Below are 17741 nucleotides of genomic sequence, written 5' to 3'. Positions count from 1 at the left end.
ACATCATTGTTACTAGGTAATTGCCTAAGATACAATACAACGATCACCAAATATTATGACATAAAAGTACAGTGGGAAAAAATCCTCGTTGCCTTACCCCTCATACAAAACAAAATATTATTATACTACGGCTTGGTTCCTACAAATTGTTGCTTACCATCATCCAAACAGTAATCAGTTGTAAAATGGTACAATATCAAACAGCTTCAACATGAAATAAGCTTTAAAACCAGCCAATAAAGTTTATTTTAGCCTGCTACGGAAACATTAGCAGTTTTTACAAGTAGCGCCAGGCCACGGTGACCCATACCTTGAGCCCTGTCAATAACTTCTGAAATATATATATTTTTTGTATTTTTTCAATATAGATTTTTCTGTTTGCTTGCATCGCATTATGTATCTAGAATTTCAGTATATTTACTATATTGCACTGATAGTAAACCGAACTTGAATATTCGAGACCCTGTTTTCATTAAAAAAAAACGTGTTTATAATTTTTATCCTAATATGCCTTATAGAAATGATTGTTAGCTTATATGTTACTTACGTTATTACATTAAATTACGTTTCGTTTAAGTTTAAATCAGAATTTATTCAGGACTCACATGTGAGTCACTGGCCCTGCGGAACTGTTTGAGCATGACCCATACGCTGAGTCGCTGGCCCTGAATGGGTTAAAATATATTTAGAGATCCATGTAGCGAGGTTATCATTACATCCCCCTAAAGGTAAAACTCCGCTACAATTACTTCATGGGCTAACTCGGGGCACAAAACTCAAGTGGTATATATTATATTCATTCATGTATAATTAATTTATACATTAGTGATATCGAGCCTCTGAAGATAATAAACTTCAATAATATTTTTTCATAACTTTGTTTCAGCGTCGAATTTGACCACGCCTGAAAAACATGGTTGCTGGTTGTTTAATGACAATCGACGCTTTTGAGCTTTTGGTTGCGCTTGAAAGCGCGTCATTAAAGCCGTATCCAGACGAGCTGGGCAAAATCGACCAATTTGATCAGGAAAATAATTGGCGCTAATCTCATCTAGCGTCCACACGTACACAATTTATTCACCAATTTGCATTCCATCGATACTAACTTCGAAAATTGGCATTTTTGTTTCCGCACCTGCTGATATGATCGGGGAATCAAATTGGCGTTTGCGTCCGCACGGCCTGATTCGATCGGACAATTTCATCAGATTGGCGAAAATTGTCTCGTCTGGACTTCACTTAAATAATATTGGAACGAAATTCCCGTACTGAGAATCCGTCCGTATTTTTTTTTAACTGGTAACTCTATTTAATCTGATTTTTGACACTTGACATTATTGACAAATGGTTGACAGTGACGTTTATAAAAATACTGTGTTTGTCTGTGCTGATCATTTATTTATTTAATTTATAAAATACAATCGTGTTTATAATGAAATGCTGTGATACTCAAATTCTATGTTAGGTATTTAATTTAACTGTGCATCTCGAAATATTTCTAAACATGTCTGACGCAAGCAAACCTTCTCTTCGTATCGACTGGTTCGATGGCACCCTTATCGAAGAAACCAGGTCAAATACCGGCCGAAATGCGTCAGAATTTGCTGATGAAGAACAACCGGCCACGCAAACAACGGCCGAAGTCCCACAGTTCCAGAAAAAACCTATAGGCTATAAGAAATTACTAGATATCTCTATGCTCAAACCGCCGGCTCTAACCTTAGAAATATCACATAAAAATAGCTTCTGGTACCTCATGGATAGTGAATTAAAAGGAGACTTTATAGTCCTAATAGTAAAAATTCTCGCCAATGTGTATAAATCACTAGAACCTGGTGAAAAGTCTATGATTATAACTGTGTTGAAATCAAAGTTTTTAAAGTCAAACTTTTTAAATACCTTGAAAGACTATCTAAGTGGGTTACCGGCTGTACGCGTGGTAGAAAAAAGAATGAATTCCCAGTTGTGGGATGATGCAGAATCTTTTTACTTTAATGTCCTAGCTATTTGTGAAAGAATTTATAATTTTAGTGGTAAAAATAGGGAGTATTTGAGTGAAGCTCGATCCCTATTGGAGGTATTAGAAACTAGTGCAATAGGAGTCAAGGAAGAGCATACCGAGAGGTTTAGAGATGAGCTGTTTATTGAAATAGAGGATTTAAAAACTAAGCTATTAAATAGTTTAAAGAAGGTAAAAATATTTTAGTTGTTAATCACAATTAGTCTTAACATTCTGCCTATCTTTTACTTCTGTTATTAATAATAGAAGAAGTACTTTTAATCATAATTTTAATAGCAAATTTATTTAGTAAAACTTTTTTACTTAAATCAATTTACGTTAAACCTATTGTAATTTTAAATTTTATGTGAAAAGTCTTTTGTCAAGATTGTTATAAAATCCACCTCAAAAATAAGTTCATCCCATTATAGAAATCTAAATAACCAAATCACTTATTTTCCAGGAGTCCTCGGAACCTACAAGATTGCAAACCAACCCAAGTAAAGATGCCAACCACTTCAAAAGCCTCAATATCTTCCCAACTAAAGCGGACTTGCTCGGAAACACTGTGCTTCACATTCAGCCGAACATAATAAATGGGGCGTACGCTAGTGTGGAACATTATTTAGATGTACAGTTCAAGTTGTTGCGGGAAGATTGCTTTGGACCGTTGAGAGAGGGCATATGTAAGAATATTTCTGTACTTACCTGCTCCTTAAAAATGCAGGCGAGGGATAAACTATCTGCTTAAAAGTTTTGATTATTCCGCCTTTTTCTTTTTTAATTTAATCTGGCATTTAGAGGGTGGGGTGGGGACCTTGTTCCTGAAGGTTATCTTGTATTGTGACATAAATTTACATAGGTACAATAATGTATTCGTTAAGATTGTTGGATAAACCTAAATATGTTAGCAATGTTTTTATTTTTAAATTACAGGTAAATATATGGAAAATCCAAATAAAAGAAGACATGAAAATATCAGGTAAGATTTCTATTTCAACATAGTTATAAATAGAAGTTACAAATATATAGCTGTTACATTTAATAAGTTTTTATAGCTGGTCAAGCAGATCTTGTCAGTAGAAAAAGGCGGCAAATTTGAAAAATGTAGGCGCGAAGGGATATCGTCCCATAGAAAATTTGAATTTCGCGCCTTTTTTTACTGACAAGATTTGCTTGACCAGCTATATATACTCTTATTTCAGAGTATATCCCAAAGTAAGAATCATCCGTACATACATAAGTAACAACAAAGTCGGTCACCTAGTGGACATCGCATGGACGGACCGCATCAACAACGGCCTGTTTGACAGCAAGAAGTATGCGTACAGCAAGCAACTTATGTTCGGGTCTTTATTGCTGTTCACTAGTGATAACTTTGAGACAATATTGTGCGCGACTGTACTGGATTCAGGAGCAAGTTTGCTGAATGATGGATATGTAAGTATTGTACATTTTAGGCACTAAATCAACATTTGGACACATTAAGGCTCGCGGGCTCACATCGTCCTTTAACCCTTTGAACGCCATAGACGTCATCTGACGCGCACGGCTTCAGCCCAATATCAACCTTCGTGCATTCCGACAAGGTTTACAATAACGCGCCACACGTTCAAAGGGTTGAACTCCCTAAACCCCTAACTAAATTTTAAAAGAAAAGGCTATATTTAAACGCCATCTACTTATTTTCAGATCGCAGTATCGTTTCACAACCCCGTGTCAAAGACAATATTCGAGCAACAGTTCCTAATGGTGGAGAGTGAAGTATTCTTCGAGCCCTACCATAGAGTTCTGAAGGTCATGCAAGAGTCTATGGACAATTTGCCGATGAAAAAATACATTGTTGATGTGCAGGTATAGCTGGTCAACCAAATCTTGTCAGTAAAAAAAGGCGCGAAATTCAAATTTTCTATGGGACGATATCCCTTCGCGCCTACATTTTTCAAATTTGCCGCCTTTTTCTACTGTCAAGATCTGGTTGACCAAGTATAAATTTGTTTTCGTTTTTTTATGGTTTTACCTAAGGAAACAATTTGGTTGTTTTTAATTTAGTTTTAACAGCTGGGAACATGGAATAAAAAAGTTTACACACTCAGGATGGTCCAGAATGAAGACTGATATAAATAGTTAATTTTAAATGATGTATAATCATTCTTATCTATGATGTTGAAGCAATTTTCTGTATAATCATAAAAAGTGACTGAAATCCAACTGTCACTTACAAAAAGTATACCTACAGTCAGCAGCAGAAGTTGCTAAGCGGGCGAGGTGTTCAAAATTACCTTGACACGCTCTTATTCTCTTAACAATAAACTCGTGTCAAGATCATTTTGAACACATCGCCCGCTTACCAACTTCTGCTGCTGACTGTACACATATTTTAAAATCACGCAGAAAATCATAATTCCTATTTATCCCCAGCTTAAATTAACTACAATTATAAATTATAAAAATTATTTTGTTTTGTAGACACAAACTCAACCACCAGCCTACCTAACCCCAGAAACGATATACACCATACCAGACTCAAAAGAACACACCTACATCCCAGTCTTAGACACCGACCAGTGGCCGACACCCTTCGACCTCGACCAATCACAGCTAGAAGCCTATAAACTAGCTTTAACTAGAGAATTCGCTGTCATACAAGGCCCTCCAGGCACTGGTAAAACATTCATAGGGGTCAAAATCGCTTCAACGATTTTGAAGAATTTATCCTTAGAAGGTACACCAATGTTGATTATCTGCTATACGAATCACGCCCTAGATCAATTCCTGGAAGGAATTTTAAAAGTTACAGATAATATTGTGAGGTTGGGAAGTCAAAGTAAGAATAAAACTATGGAGCAATACACTTTGAATTGTATGAGAACGAAAATCAAATGCAAATATAGCTATCTCTATTCAAATAAAAGAAAAGAACTAGAAAAGATTTTCAATGAAATGACAGAAGTGCAAAGTGAGATCGAGAAATGCGAAAAGGAGATAATTTCCTATAGAAGTTTAAAACCATACCTGAAAGTTGATGGTAAATTGTTAGAATTGAAAAGTTCAAATGAAGATTCTGTTCTTACTTGGTTGTTTAGTCATTTAGATGACAATTTTGAAGATGACGATGTTGAAGATTGGGAAAAGTTTGATTTGGACATCAGTACTGATAAGTTGGATACTTGTTTCTCTGAACAAATGGCTTTGAAAGACATTGAGAGTATGAGAAGTAGCATAAAGTATGTAAAAGATGTCACTGAAAACCTGGATGAGGCTAAGAAAATGGAGGCGAAATTTTTAGATAAAATTGATAGGGTTAGGAGGAGATTGAATTGTTTTAAGGTAAGAACTATATAAACAACACCAGCGTTATTACTAAAAATCCATAATTTGATTTAAGATATTACTCATCCACAATATCCACTAAGACTATCTGTACGAATAAGATGGCCGTTCTTATCTACGTGACAGCGTGATAAAACGGTGTCCGTCACTTTCCCGCGGTGTTAAAAAGTGACAGTTTTTTTATCACGTAAAGCCATCCATAATACGCCTGGCTGAACAAACACTTCAGGATGCCTAGCCAAGATGCCAATCGTTTAAGCTCTGTCACACGAATATGGAAGAGTGATAGAGGGAGATGACCGTACCGTTCGCTTATGACATTCTTAGGTAGTATGGTTAATCAAGTGGACATAAATATCCACATAGATTTAAAAAAATATTCAAGAACAGCGGTTTTAGTCTTATCATGTTTTTATTTATCTTTGCATAAGAAACAATTTTTGTGAGATTGAGTAGAAAAATATTCTTGGTTTTACTAACCAACTCTAATGTATTTATCTTATTTCAGAAAAATATGCTGCAACAAAATGAAAATAGACAGATAACAAATGTCTCCGATCTACATAGTTTGGAGCCAGAGTTACGTTGGAAAACATATCACATGACAGTGGGCAATATAAAGAATGAACTGGTGACGAAAATGAACGAGTTGATGGTAAATTGATAGATAAAAGTAAGCGCCACTTGCACCATCCACTAACCCGGGGTTAACCCGTTAACCCAGTGTCAAATTGTACTGGTAACTCCAGGTTGAACCGATTAACCCTGGGTTAGTGGGATCGTCCAAGTCGCCGCCCGATGCGAGCCGAGCCGAAGGACGACTTTTTCGCTCTTATTGCGCATATATGAGCGTTTTCCAAAAAAGTGTACATTTCATTCATGTCTTCAAAATATTGACTTCTTGGGCTCATTTTACTCAGAATCATTTGTACATTCACGCCTCATACATGAAAAAATGTGTCCCAAAATTTTGTATGAAAAATTTTTTTTCCAGTGCGTCACGTTCATACAAATAAAAAAAAATTTCATACAAGAATGTGACGATCAGGAAAGGAAATTTTTGGACACATTTTTTTATGTATGAGGCGTGAATGTACAAATGATTCTGAGTAAAATGAGCCCAAGAAGTCAATATTTTGAAGACATGAATGAAATGTACACTTTTTTTGGAAAACGCTCATATAAAGCTTTTTCCTATCGGCTTTTGCCGATTCCGCGTCGATATATCTGGGGAGACTCTTGAGAAAACGAATAATACATGTTTATTACATATGTAATGTAAATAACTTTCTTATTTCCTAACTATCTTAGGACCAGCATACTACTGTAAGCGAAGAATTGGAGGAGGTAACAACGCTCATCGATGGTGAAGTGATGTCCACAGCGCGGGTAGTAGGGGTCACCACCACCGCTGCCGCTAGAAGACACGATCTGCTCAAACGACTCATGTCACCCATAGGTAGGTAACTAAGCTGTAAGCGAAGAATTAGAGGTAGCAACACTCATAGATAGTGCAGTGATGTCTACGGCATGGGTAGTAGGGGTCACCACCACCGCTGCCGCTAGAAGACACGATCTGCTCAAACGACTCATGTCGCCTATAGGTAGGTACGATCTACTGAAATGGAAGAATTGGAGGTCTGGAGTCTGGATCACTTCACCACCTATGAGTGTTGCAACCTACACTCATAGGTGGTGAAGTCATGGCTGTTGGGTTTACTGTGTCTCAATAATACCGCGCCGCGATACATAATAGGTACCTACGAAATATAGAGACGATCTCTCGAACAAGTTTGAACAAGATCGGCTCATTTTATATTTCGTCAACTTTAACTGTAATAGTAACCGAGAAAAGATATGAACTGCCTTTTGCCCTTTGCCTCGTCTTGGCGGGGGCACGGCCGTGCCCCCAGATAGCAGACATTTCATTTCATTTATTTCACATTAAAAGTCATGTCATGCATTACAGAAAAACCCCCTAAAATACTGCGATGCTATATGCTATGCTGTCAAAGCTTAAAGTGTTCTACTAATTATTCAAAAAATTTGATTTGATACTTTCCTTTTACACTTTTTGGGATCAATCATCAGGGCATCTCAAAAACAACACAATCAATTTTTAATAATTTTTAAGTATGACTTTTTCTTTTTTTTTCAGTGATAGTAGAAGAAGCAGCGGAAGTATTGGAAGCTCACATAGTGGCGTCGCTTACGAATCGCTGCCAGCATTTGATACTTATCGGTAAGTTCAAAATATAAAATAATACATATATCCTTCGTGACATTATTTACTTTATAACAAACTTAAATCTAATAATCTTGACTGTTATTAATCTTTTAAGACGGTTTATGTTGTCGCGACCAAATAAAAAACTAAAAAAATGTGCAGTCGAGAGATAAACATTCCTTATTTTATTCAAACGCGGGTAAAAAGGTATTAGTACGAATACTGATATTGTCAACAGAATCACAGTACAGTCAGCAGCAGAATTTGCTAAGCGGGTGAGTTGTTCAAAATTACCTTGACACGCTCTTATATTCTCTTAACAATAAAAGTTCTGCTGCTGAATGTACTTACAGGATATTGAAACCGGATTAAAAATAGCTTTCATCGATGTATGTATAATGTATATAAATATCATAATTGTCTAATTTCAGGGGACCACAAGCAGCTAAAACCATCAGCAGCCCACTACAAGCTAGCAAAAGACTACAACTTGGAAATATCACTTTTCGAGCGCATGATCCGTAACGGTGTACACGCGCGTACCCTCACGACACAGAGACGAATGCGACCAAACTTCACCAGTCTTATAGTACCCGTGATATATGAGACACTTGATAGCCACCCTAGTGTGTTTGAATATAAGGATGTGAGAGGAATGAAGGAGAATTTGTGGTTTTATAGCCATGATGTTTATGAGGATTCTGAGGTAAATATTGAAGTATTACTCTGCTAAAGTTTAGTTATATAGCAAAAGACGAATGCGACCAAACTTCAGTTCCAGTCCTATATGAGATACTTGATAGCCACCCTAGTGTGTTAAAAATGTGTGGGGAATGAAGGAGATTTTATGGTTTTATAGCCATGATGTTTATCAGGATTCTGAGGTGAGTATTGAAGTATTACTCTGCTAAAGTTTAGTTATATAGCAAAAGACAAATGCGACGAAACTTCAGTTCCAGCCATATATGAGACACTTGATAGCCACCCTAGTGTGTTCGAGTATAAGGATGTGAGGGGAATGATGGAGAATTTGTGGTTTTATAGCCATGATGTTTATGAGGATTCTGAGGTAAATATTGAAGTATTACTGTGCTAAAGTTTAGTTATATAGCAAAAGACGAATGCGACCATCAAACTTCAGTTGCTGTCATATATGAGATACTTGACATTATCTGTTCCTGCGGACCACTAATGTCCAAAAGAAGTACCTACCTAGGGCGACACATACTGGAACCCTATGAGGTACAGAGCATTACGGCCCAAAGAATCTGGAATTTCCTGGATTCAACGGGCATTAGTAGTGAACTTTAAAGGGCTGTCACAATCTGCTGGCATCCAAAGGCCCACAACACCCCCAATAATAATAATAATAACAAAATATCGAAAGCACCACCCGCGAAGCTGTATCCAGAGACAGACCCTACCAAAATCTGAAGGCGGAAGGGGCTTAATTGATATTAAAAATCTTCACAACAGACAGGTAAGCTCACTCAGGAATTTTTTTCACAACCGCTCTATTAATTCCGACATACATAAAGCTATTGTAACCGCCGATAAAAAATGTACTCCATTGAACTTATGCGACCCCAGGACACAGAAAAGTGAGGTAATAGTAGATCACCAGCAAAAACAACAAGCATGGATCCAAAAGTCACTCCACGGTAGACATCGACTCGACCTGATCAACCCTAGTGTCGACAAGCTGGCGTCCAATATGTGGCTAAAGAGAGGTGAGTTGTTTCCGGAAACCGAAGGATTTATCATAGCCATTCAAGATCAAATAATAGATACTAAGAATTACAGAAAATATATAATCCGCGACCGTAATTTACAAACTGACTTGTGCCGACGCTGCCATGCTGCGTCCGAGACAATACAACACATTACAGGAGCATGCCGATCCATAGCCCAGACCGACTACAAACACCGCCATGACCATGTTGCAGCTATCATTCACCAATATCTTGCAGTTAAATACCACCTCATTAATAACAGGTCCCCTTACTATAAATACACCCCACAAATTATTTTAGAGTCTACCGAATACAAACTTTACTGGGACAGAACTATCATCACCGACAAAACAATACATTACAATAGACCTGACATTACCCTCCACGATAAGGGTGCAAAAACTGTGTATCTCATTGACGTAGCCATACCCAACACGCATAACCTCTCTCCAACTCACACTGAAAAGATTAGTAAATACGCAGACTTGTCAATAGAGATAAAAACCCAATGGCGGGTGAATACTGTAAAGACTATACCAGTAATAATTTCATCTACCGGTGTTATCCCTCGCACTCTGCATACCAGTCTAAAAACCCTCGATATACACCCACTCACCTACATTCTTGCTCAGAAAGCTGTTATATTGAACACATGTCGGATAGTACGCAAATTCTTAGCTTTAGAAAATTAGGGTATTACATTACATATCCTTCTATATTCGTTTGGCCAAAAGCCCGCGAATATGGAAGTAAAATCACCTCCGACTGGAGAGAAAAACAAATTGAAACAAATAATCATAATAATAATACTTGATAGCCACCTTAGTGTGTTTGAATTTAAAGATGTGAGGAGAATGAAGGAGAATTTGTGGTTTTATAGCCATGATGTTTATGAGGATTCTGAGGTAAATATTGAAGTATTACTGTGCTAAAGTTTAGTTATATAGCAAAAGACAAATGCGACCAAACTTCAGTTCCAGTCCTATATGAGATACTTGATAGTCACCCTAGTGTGTTAAAAATGTGTGGGGAATGAAGGAGAATTTGTGGTTTTATAGCCATGATGTTTATGAGGATTCTGAGGTAAATATTATTATTATTATTAGGTATTATTTGGCTCAAAGTTTAGTTTCATAGCAAAAGACGAATGCGACCAAACTTCAGTTCCAGTCATATATGAGACACTTGATAGCCACCCTAGTGTGTTCGAGTATAAGGATGTGAGGGGAATGAAGGAGAATTTGTGGTTTTAAAGCCATGATGTGTATGAGGATTCTGAGGTAAATATAGTTTATTTAAAGCTTTTATAGAAAAAGTCGCAGAGACGAATGCGACCAAACTTCAGACTTATAGTACCCGTGATATATATGAGGCACTTGATAGGCACCCTAGTGTACAGTCGCCATCAGATATTTCGGATCGGCCGAGATGTTCAAAAATATCTGAACACGACTCTAACGCCTTGACAATAGAGTCGTGTTCAGATATTTGTGAGCACCTTGGCCGCTCCCATATATCTGATGGCGACTGTACATACTCGAGTATAAGAATGTGAGGGGAATGAAGGAGTACTAATCCCGAGGTGTCACATGCGTGTCGCCTTTAGAAACATGTCCACTCCTTTGAAGAAACCCATACTGCAGTCCGTGAAAAACCCTCATATCTATAACATTATTGACTTACGGCGTCAAATACTCATAAACGTCTGCTAAGTTAATCAGCCGATGATCATCGTTTGTCCCTCTCTATGGCATAACGACAAATAGGGGCAAACGACGATCATCAACTGATTAAGTTAGCAGCCGTTTATGAATAACGCCATTAACCTTTTGGACGCCAATGACCGATATATCCGCACCGTAGGTTCAACGCCAAAGACCGATTAATCGGTCACAGACCACAGAGCAACATAGACCTATGTGCATATGCATTAAGTTCAATTTCAGTTTTGACACTTCGGTGACGTGGCGTCAGCGTGACAGCTTTTGTGTTTGACACGGCGTCGAAAAGGTTAATGTAATCGATTCCAGGGTTTGGAAGATAGTTGGAGCCACAAGAACACGTTCGAAGCGAGATGGTGCGTGGCGCTGGCGGACTACTTGCGCAAAATGAAGTATACACCGGCGGAAATCACCGTACTGGCCACCTACACTGGACAAGCGACGCTCATTAAAGAGGTATTATAAAGATACTTTCATTGATTGTAAAACTGGTGGTAAAAAATTATAATATAGTCTGTCAAGCCGGATATGTCAGTAGCAATGTAAAGTAAACTAAAGTATGGTATCCCTAGGAAACGAAAAAGAGCAGCAATGTACATCGAACAACGATGAAATGTAAACAAAACAGTTCCGCAGATATGATAAATGACCACAGATATGATAAAAGTTCTTCAGTATGGCCTGCACATTTGCGAAGTGTAAATATTTCATTGTAAAACGATTTATTATGAAAGAATCTGACAATAGGGAATATTACGTGAAACTCTGCGTCATTGCGTGCGATTGTGGGCGCCACTCCCAAAATCGGCAAACCGCAAACGAGAGAGTCGAAATTTTGTTATCTGGGCGTTGTTTTTTTTTTCTTGTCCCAAACACTTTTTTTTCAAATTTGGGTTTTTTTATGTTATTTCTACTCAGAATCACGAGCTCTTTCTATCCTAATAGGAGAAAAAAAGTGTCCTAAGGTTTTTATTTCCATTCCGTCACCATTTTTCATAGACTTTGTATGGTGGTCGCGTAAATGGAAAGATCGAAAAATCTATGGACATTTTGGGACACTTTTTTTCTCCTATTAGGATAGAAAGAGCTCGTGATTCTGAGTAGAAATAACATAAAAAATCCCTAATTTGAAAAAAAAAGTGTTTGGGACAACAAAAAAAAACGCTCATCTAACCTCTCTATCACCCTTGCATATTCGATCGATAAAGATACAGATAGCCGAGTTTCGATTTCGCGTTTCCTACTGGGAACCGTTTCCCAGTAGGCCCTTTGTAAACCAACCGCCTTGATGTATCAATGTCATATTTCATTGTCTGTGAAAACTTGTCAAAAAACAGTTTAAGGCACAGTATGTATAGTTACTCTATGGTTTACGAAAGGCGCTAGTGCGGCACTCTGGCGGCAAAACATTGCAGTAATACTCCCTGTTTGGTCAATTTGTAAATTCAGAGATATGAGAAAAACAATATCCTTTCTCTGTTTTGTATTTTAAACGTTTTTAAATTTTTCACAGCTCACCAAAAACTACGATTCCCTTCGAGACGTCAAAGTGACAGTAGTCGACAACTACCAAGGCGAGGAGAACAGGATAGTCATATTGTCGCTGGTGAGGAGTAACAGAGACGGCAAGATCGGGTTCCTTTCCGCTGAAAATAGAATCTGTGTGGCTCTGTCCCGCGCTAAGGAGGGTAAGTGATGTAATAACGACCTTATCTGTATATGCATAGAGTTCAAAGTGTCAGTCGTTGAGATCTAACTGCAAAAGTAGAATATGATAGTCATATTGCCGCTAGTGAGGAGTAACAGAGACGGCAATATCTGTTTCCTTTCCGCTGAAAATAGGATCTGTGTGGCTCTGTCCCGCGCTCAAGAGGGTAAGTGATGTAATAAAGACGTTATTTGTATAAGTATAGAGTTCAAATTGAAAGTGAACGTAGCCGACAAATACCAAAGCGTAGCAATAACAACCTTATGTTCATAAGTAGCATTTGTTTTATTTGGTTCGTTAATTCCCGAGCAAAGTACATTGAACCCAATATATAAATGTAATGTAAATAAATACAAGCAAAGTGTAGGAAATAAGGTCGAGTTTCTTTTTATAAAAAAATATAATTAAATAAAAATGCAATTCTGTTCCAATTGAATATGGTTTAAATTTCATTAAGGTAATTAGCATTGTAGCACAGCACAGAATAAGTGGGTAAATGTATTAATATGTAGTATGTAAATGATCTGACCCTGCAACGGCAGTTTGACCCAAACTTGACCGAATTTACATTCGATCAGCAACGCATGACGGTGCGTTCAAAAATGCCGGTTTATTTCAGTAAATAACACTTATTTCTGTACTACGTTGCCATGGTTACGCCCAAAACATTTTCAACTTAAAGTGGTAACACACTATCGCACCGCACCAAGGTCGCGGTGCGGTGCGATAGTGTGTTATCATGTTATCAATTTTACTATCCTAACGAACGCACACATACATTGATGCGTACCATTGATATAGTATAAAGAACTGGATACCCAATCAGCCGCCAAAAATGGCCCCACAAAAGTGATGTCAAAACAGATCATGCATTACTTTTTCGTTTAGTCTTGTTTTAAACGCTCAAATGTGAAGTTGTCAACAATTATGAAATGTGCCGTTAAAATATGTAAAAATAACAATGATAAAACAAGGAAAAAGGATGGAATGTATTTCTTTCGGTTAGTTCTTTGGATAGCATTACATAATTTATGTAATCTGGTGGTAATTTTATGGTTTTGAATAAATTAATTTGTTAGTACCAAAGAAGGGATGTTAAGGAACAAAAATCTAATGAGTCGATGTGAGGTCAATATTTTTTTATATTTTATATGGAATTCATAAGAAATAATATTATGTTTAAATTCAAGATTTCCAAGAAAACCTATGCGACTGCAAAGTGGACTGCTATTTAATTATAGCAAGAGATAGGGGTGATGCAGTTTTAAACAAGGCAAAACGGCACTTGTGTGTTCGGCCCATTTCCCTGTTTCCGACATATACACCACCAATAAGGGCTTATATCGACTAACTGTAAATGCTAAACCTGTCGGAACACAGTGAAAACCATAGGATTTTTTTTATAAAGTATAGGTAGACTTTATAAAAAAAATCCAATCAGTATCTAAATGTCCCCGTGCACCCGCGCTATGAGTAAATGTAGATCTTAAATACACAGTTATTTAATAAGTAGAATTTATTTCAAGGAAATTAGTATTTAAAGACGTATACTTACGAATTAAAAATTTAATTTGTTTGAATTTGAACCACGAATTAATTTTATTTGAGCTCCCGATTAAATTAAATTTGTTTTATTTATTACTTCAATTGGTTTTCCTGTACAGTAATACATATTAAAGTGTACCAAAGTGACTCCATTCGTTAATTATTCTCGTTTGACGTTGTTTGACGTAAATACGTTACGTTTAGTGCCATCGGACTAAATTTTTTAACAGTGTTGGTACTTATGTTTGCAAATTTGACACTTAATGCTTACGACATTAAGCTCTTTTCTGTACGAAACATTTATCTTGACTCAAAATTTACGTAAGCGTTTTTATCATCAATGCAAATGGTGCGAAACGTCATTGGGATCCACATTTCTTGACGTTTTTGTTCTGCTTTGTGTGTCTATTTCTTTTATATTAAGTCAGTGATGCGTACCTATAGAAACAAGTCGTTCTCACATATACACTGAAACGGTTTCCGTGCTAAGGGTGGTATTCTACCTACCCAATTTATTGGTTCAATGTGTATTTGCGTCTCACATTTTGCTTAATGAAAGAGTGAGACGCAATGCACATTGGACCAAGAAATTGGACAGGTGGAATACCACCCTAACACGTGACCGCCCTGTGTTGACTATTATTAGCGTAATTTATGCGATAGAAAATGTACCTATAGGCCTTGGAGGATACAACTAAACGGAGTAGCCATTAACAGGCTTTCCCCTCTGTCGAAAATAGGCGGCCAACGGTCATACACAATGTATGGACTGACGTTTATCTGACATGGCTATTTTTACGTTACGCATACATTTGACGTTCCCCTCCCCCGCAAAAATCGGCAGACTGTTTTGTACAGAAAATTACAGACATGGCGTCTCCGTTTGATTATATCCTCCAAGCTATAGGCAGGCATGGCTCACTCTGCGATTTCGTCGCGTCGCTACAAGTACCTACAAGTACATGCGGCCCACACCAATTTTGGTGTCTAATCATAGTAGTTGCGGTGCGCTACGGAACGGACGCCTGCTCACGCTTGCGCTGCCTAGCGGTCATATCTGTCGTAATAGACGATGTTTGTTAGAGAGTGAACCTTCTGTACCTAGTACTATTATTTATTCTGTACCTATAGGTAAACGTTGTATTTGCACTAAGCTTACCGACTTAATTACTAAATTACCTAATAGGTATCCATTTTTTTTTCTTCAGGTTTTTACATATTCGGAAACATGGACGTATTGCAATCTTCTAGTCGGCTGTGGAGGCAAATCAACGCGAGACTGGTGGAGCAAAACGCTATAGGCGACAAAATAACGCTTAAGTGTGAAACGCATACAACTACTGTTGATGTAAGTATGCTGTCATTCAGTCGGGGGTTTTATTATACTTCGTTTTTTTTAGCATTAGAAATTTGGTAAACAATCTTGATGTGTCTTTTAATTGAGAAACACATTTTAAAAATAAGTTACGGTAAATATGTAACAATTATGAATCTAATACGATCTTTTATAGTCTTCTGCTTTCATAAGTAATAGTTATTGATTTTTAAAAAGTGTTTTTCAATTAAAAGACATGTCAAAATCGCTTACCTTCTTTCAAGTTCTTTCTAATGCTAAAAAAAACGAACGCCTAGCTTCACGGTCCCGGGTTCGAATCCCGGTATGTGCGGTTATCAGGAATATTTGTACCTGAGTTATGGATGTTATTGATGTATTTAAGTATGTATATTTATATATATATATATAAGTGTGTATAATTGTATATCGTCGCCTAGTACCCATAGTACTTTGACTAGCTTAGGGCTAGGACGAATTTGTGTAAAATTGTGGGGGAATTGTCCCCCAAATATTAGTTATTATTTATTCAAATAATTAATTAATTAATATAATAGGGCACAGGTCGTATCGTATACGATATCCGATATCGGATCGGACAATGCGAAAACGCTCTTACCGTCACCAAAAAAAAAGCGTTTCAATATTTTTTTAATAAAAAGACACGTCAAGATTGTTTATCTTTCTAATGCTAAAAAAACGAACTATAGCATTAATGTTCGACATTCTATATGATTACGTGTTTGTGAGAATCAGCGTCACTTCCCCCTCCACCGACCTCGCACCTTGCCAATGTGTGTTTGTGTGTGTCAAATCAGTTACTTTTTAGGGTTCCGTAGCCAAATGGCAAAAAACGGAACCCTTATAGATTCGTCATGTCTGTCTGTCCGTCTGTCTGTCCGTCTGTCTGTCCGTCCGTATGTCACAGCCACTTTTCTCCGAAACTATAAGAACTATACTGTTGAAACTTGGTAAGTAGATGTATTCTGTGAACCGCATTAAGATTTTCACACAAAAATAGAAAAAAAAACAATAAATTTTTGGGGTTCCCCATACTTCGAACTGAAACTCAAAATTTTTTTTTTCATCAAACCCATACGTGTGGGGTATCTATGGATAGGTCTTAAAAAATGATATTGAGGTTCCTAATATCATTTTTTTCTAAACTGAATAGTTTGCGCGAGAGACACTTCCAAAGTGGTAAAATGTGTGTCCCCCCCCCCCGTAACTTCTAAAATAAGAGAATGATAAAACTAAAAAAAATATATGATGTACATTACCATGTAAACTTCCACCGAAAATTGGTTTGAACGAGATCTAGTAAGTAGTTTTTTTTTTATACGTCATAAATCGCCTAAATACGGAACCCTTCATGGGCGAGTCCGACTCGCACTTGGCCGCTTATATTTTTTAGAACTGTCAAAACGATTTGCTAATATGGAATTTATATGAAACATTACATCGTGACGTCACGGTCAACTCACCTACTTTTTATATTTGTGTCCGATTTATTAAATAGAACTTGTGTTTAAAAATAACTTTTTTCTTGTTTTTCTAATAATTATCTGGTGCTTTATTTCATGCATGGTGTGAAATATTTTATTTTAAATGCAGTATAATACCCTATTGCACCTGTGTGGTGACCTCGTGCCCATTACTCAACGTATCATAATGGGTTTTTGTGTAATCGGTGGCTATTAAATCTTTGCTCAATTTCTAATGACTCTCAAGAACTAGTCGAGTCCTCTCAGAGGACTGAACTTGCTTTTAATAATAGCCATTGTACCTATTTATTAGACACGAAGATTACCTAAAGCTATAAAAACAGGCCGTGTATTTAATGATAGTAAATAAGTACTTACTTATATTTATTACAGGTATCCAATGTCTATGACATGAACGATCAAGGCAAGTGTATTTCGTCGTGTAAAAAGGAAAACTCATTAACAATATAATGCATTTTATTCCTAAATCGTGATCGAAATAACAGTATGGTGCTACAAAATAGAAAGGTCCCAACTGACGTTTAGAAGGAATATCGATTTTGTGCAGCTGTAGATAAGACTTTAATTCAAATGGCAGATGGAACCTCTTTTATTTTCTATAATAACTACTGTAATTGTATTAAAAATATAAGCTATC

At 37.0% G+C, this 17741-nt stretch overlaps 1 protein-coding gene across 1 annotated transcript; it reads left to right on the top strand.

Annotated features, from left to right (window-relative positions):
- The first annotated feature begins 1417 nt into the window (after positions 1 to 1417).
- On the top strand, positions 1418 to 17741 carry LOC134652855 (NFX1-type zinc finger-containing protein 1-like). Its single transcript, XM_063508053.1, has 14 exons — positions 1418 to 2191; positions 2463 to 2685; positions 2936 to 2981; positions 3205 to 3439; positions 3692 to 3853; positions 4469 to 5329; positions 5841 to 5987; positions 6644 to 6791; positions 7491 to 7574; positions 7991 to 8265; positions 11323 to 11469; positions 12527 to 12701; positions 15475 to 15614; positions 17477 to 17741. The coding sequence occupies exons 1-14, from the start codon at positions 1505 to 1507 to the stop codon at positions 17552 to 17554; spliced, it is 3408 nt and encodes a 1135-aa protein (XP_063364123.1). The 5' UTR covers positions 1418 to 1504; the 3' UTR covers positions 17555 to 17741.

The sequence above is a fragment of the Cydia amplana genome, chromosome 12 (assembly GCF_948474715.1).
Source record: "Cydia amplana chromosome 12, ilCydAmpl1.1, whole genome shotgun sequence".
Classification (NCBI taxonomy): domain Eukaryota; kingdom Metazoa; phylum Arthropoda; class Insecta; order Lepidoptera; family Tortricidae; genus Cydia; species Cydia amplana.
This window is presented reverse-complemented; position numbering and strand designations above follow the sequence as displayed.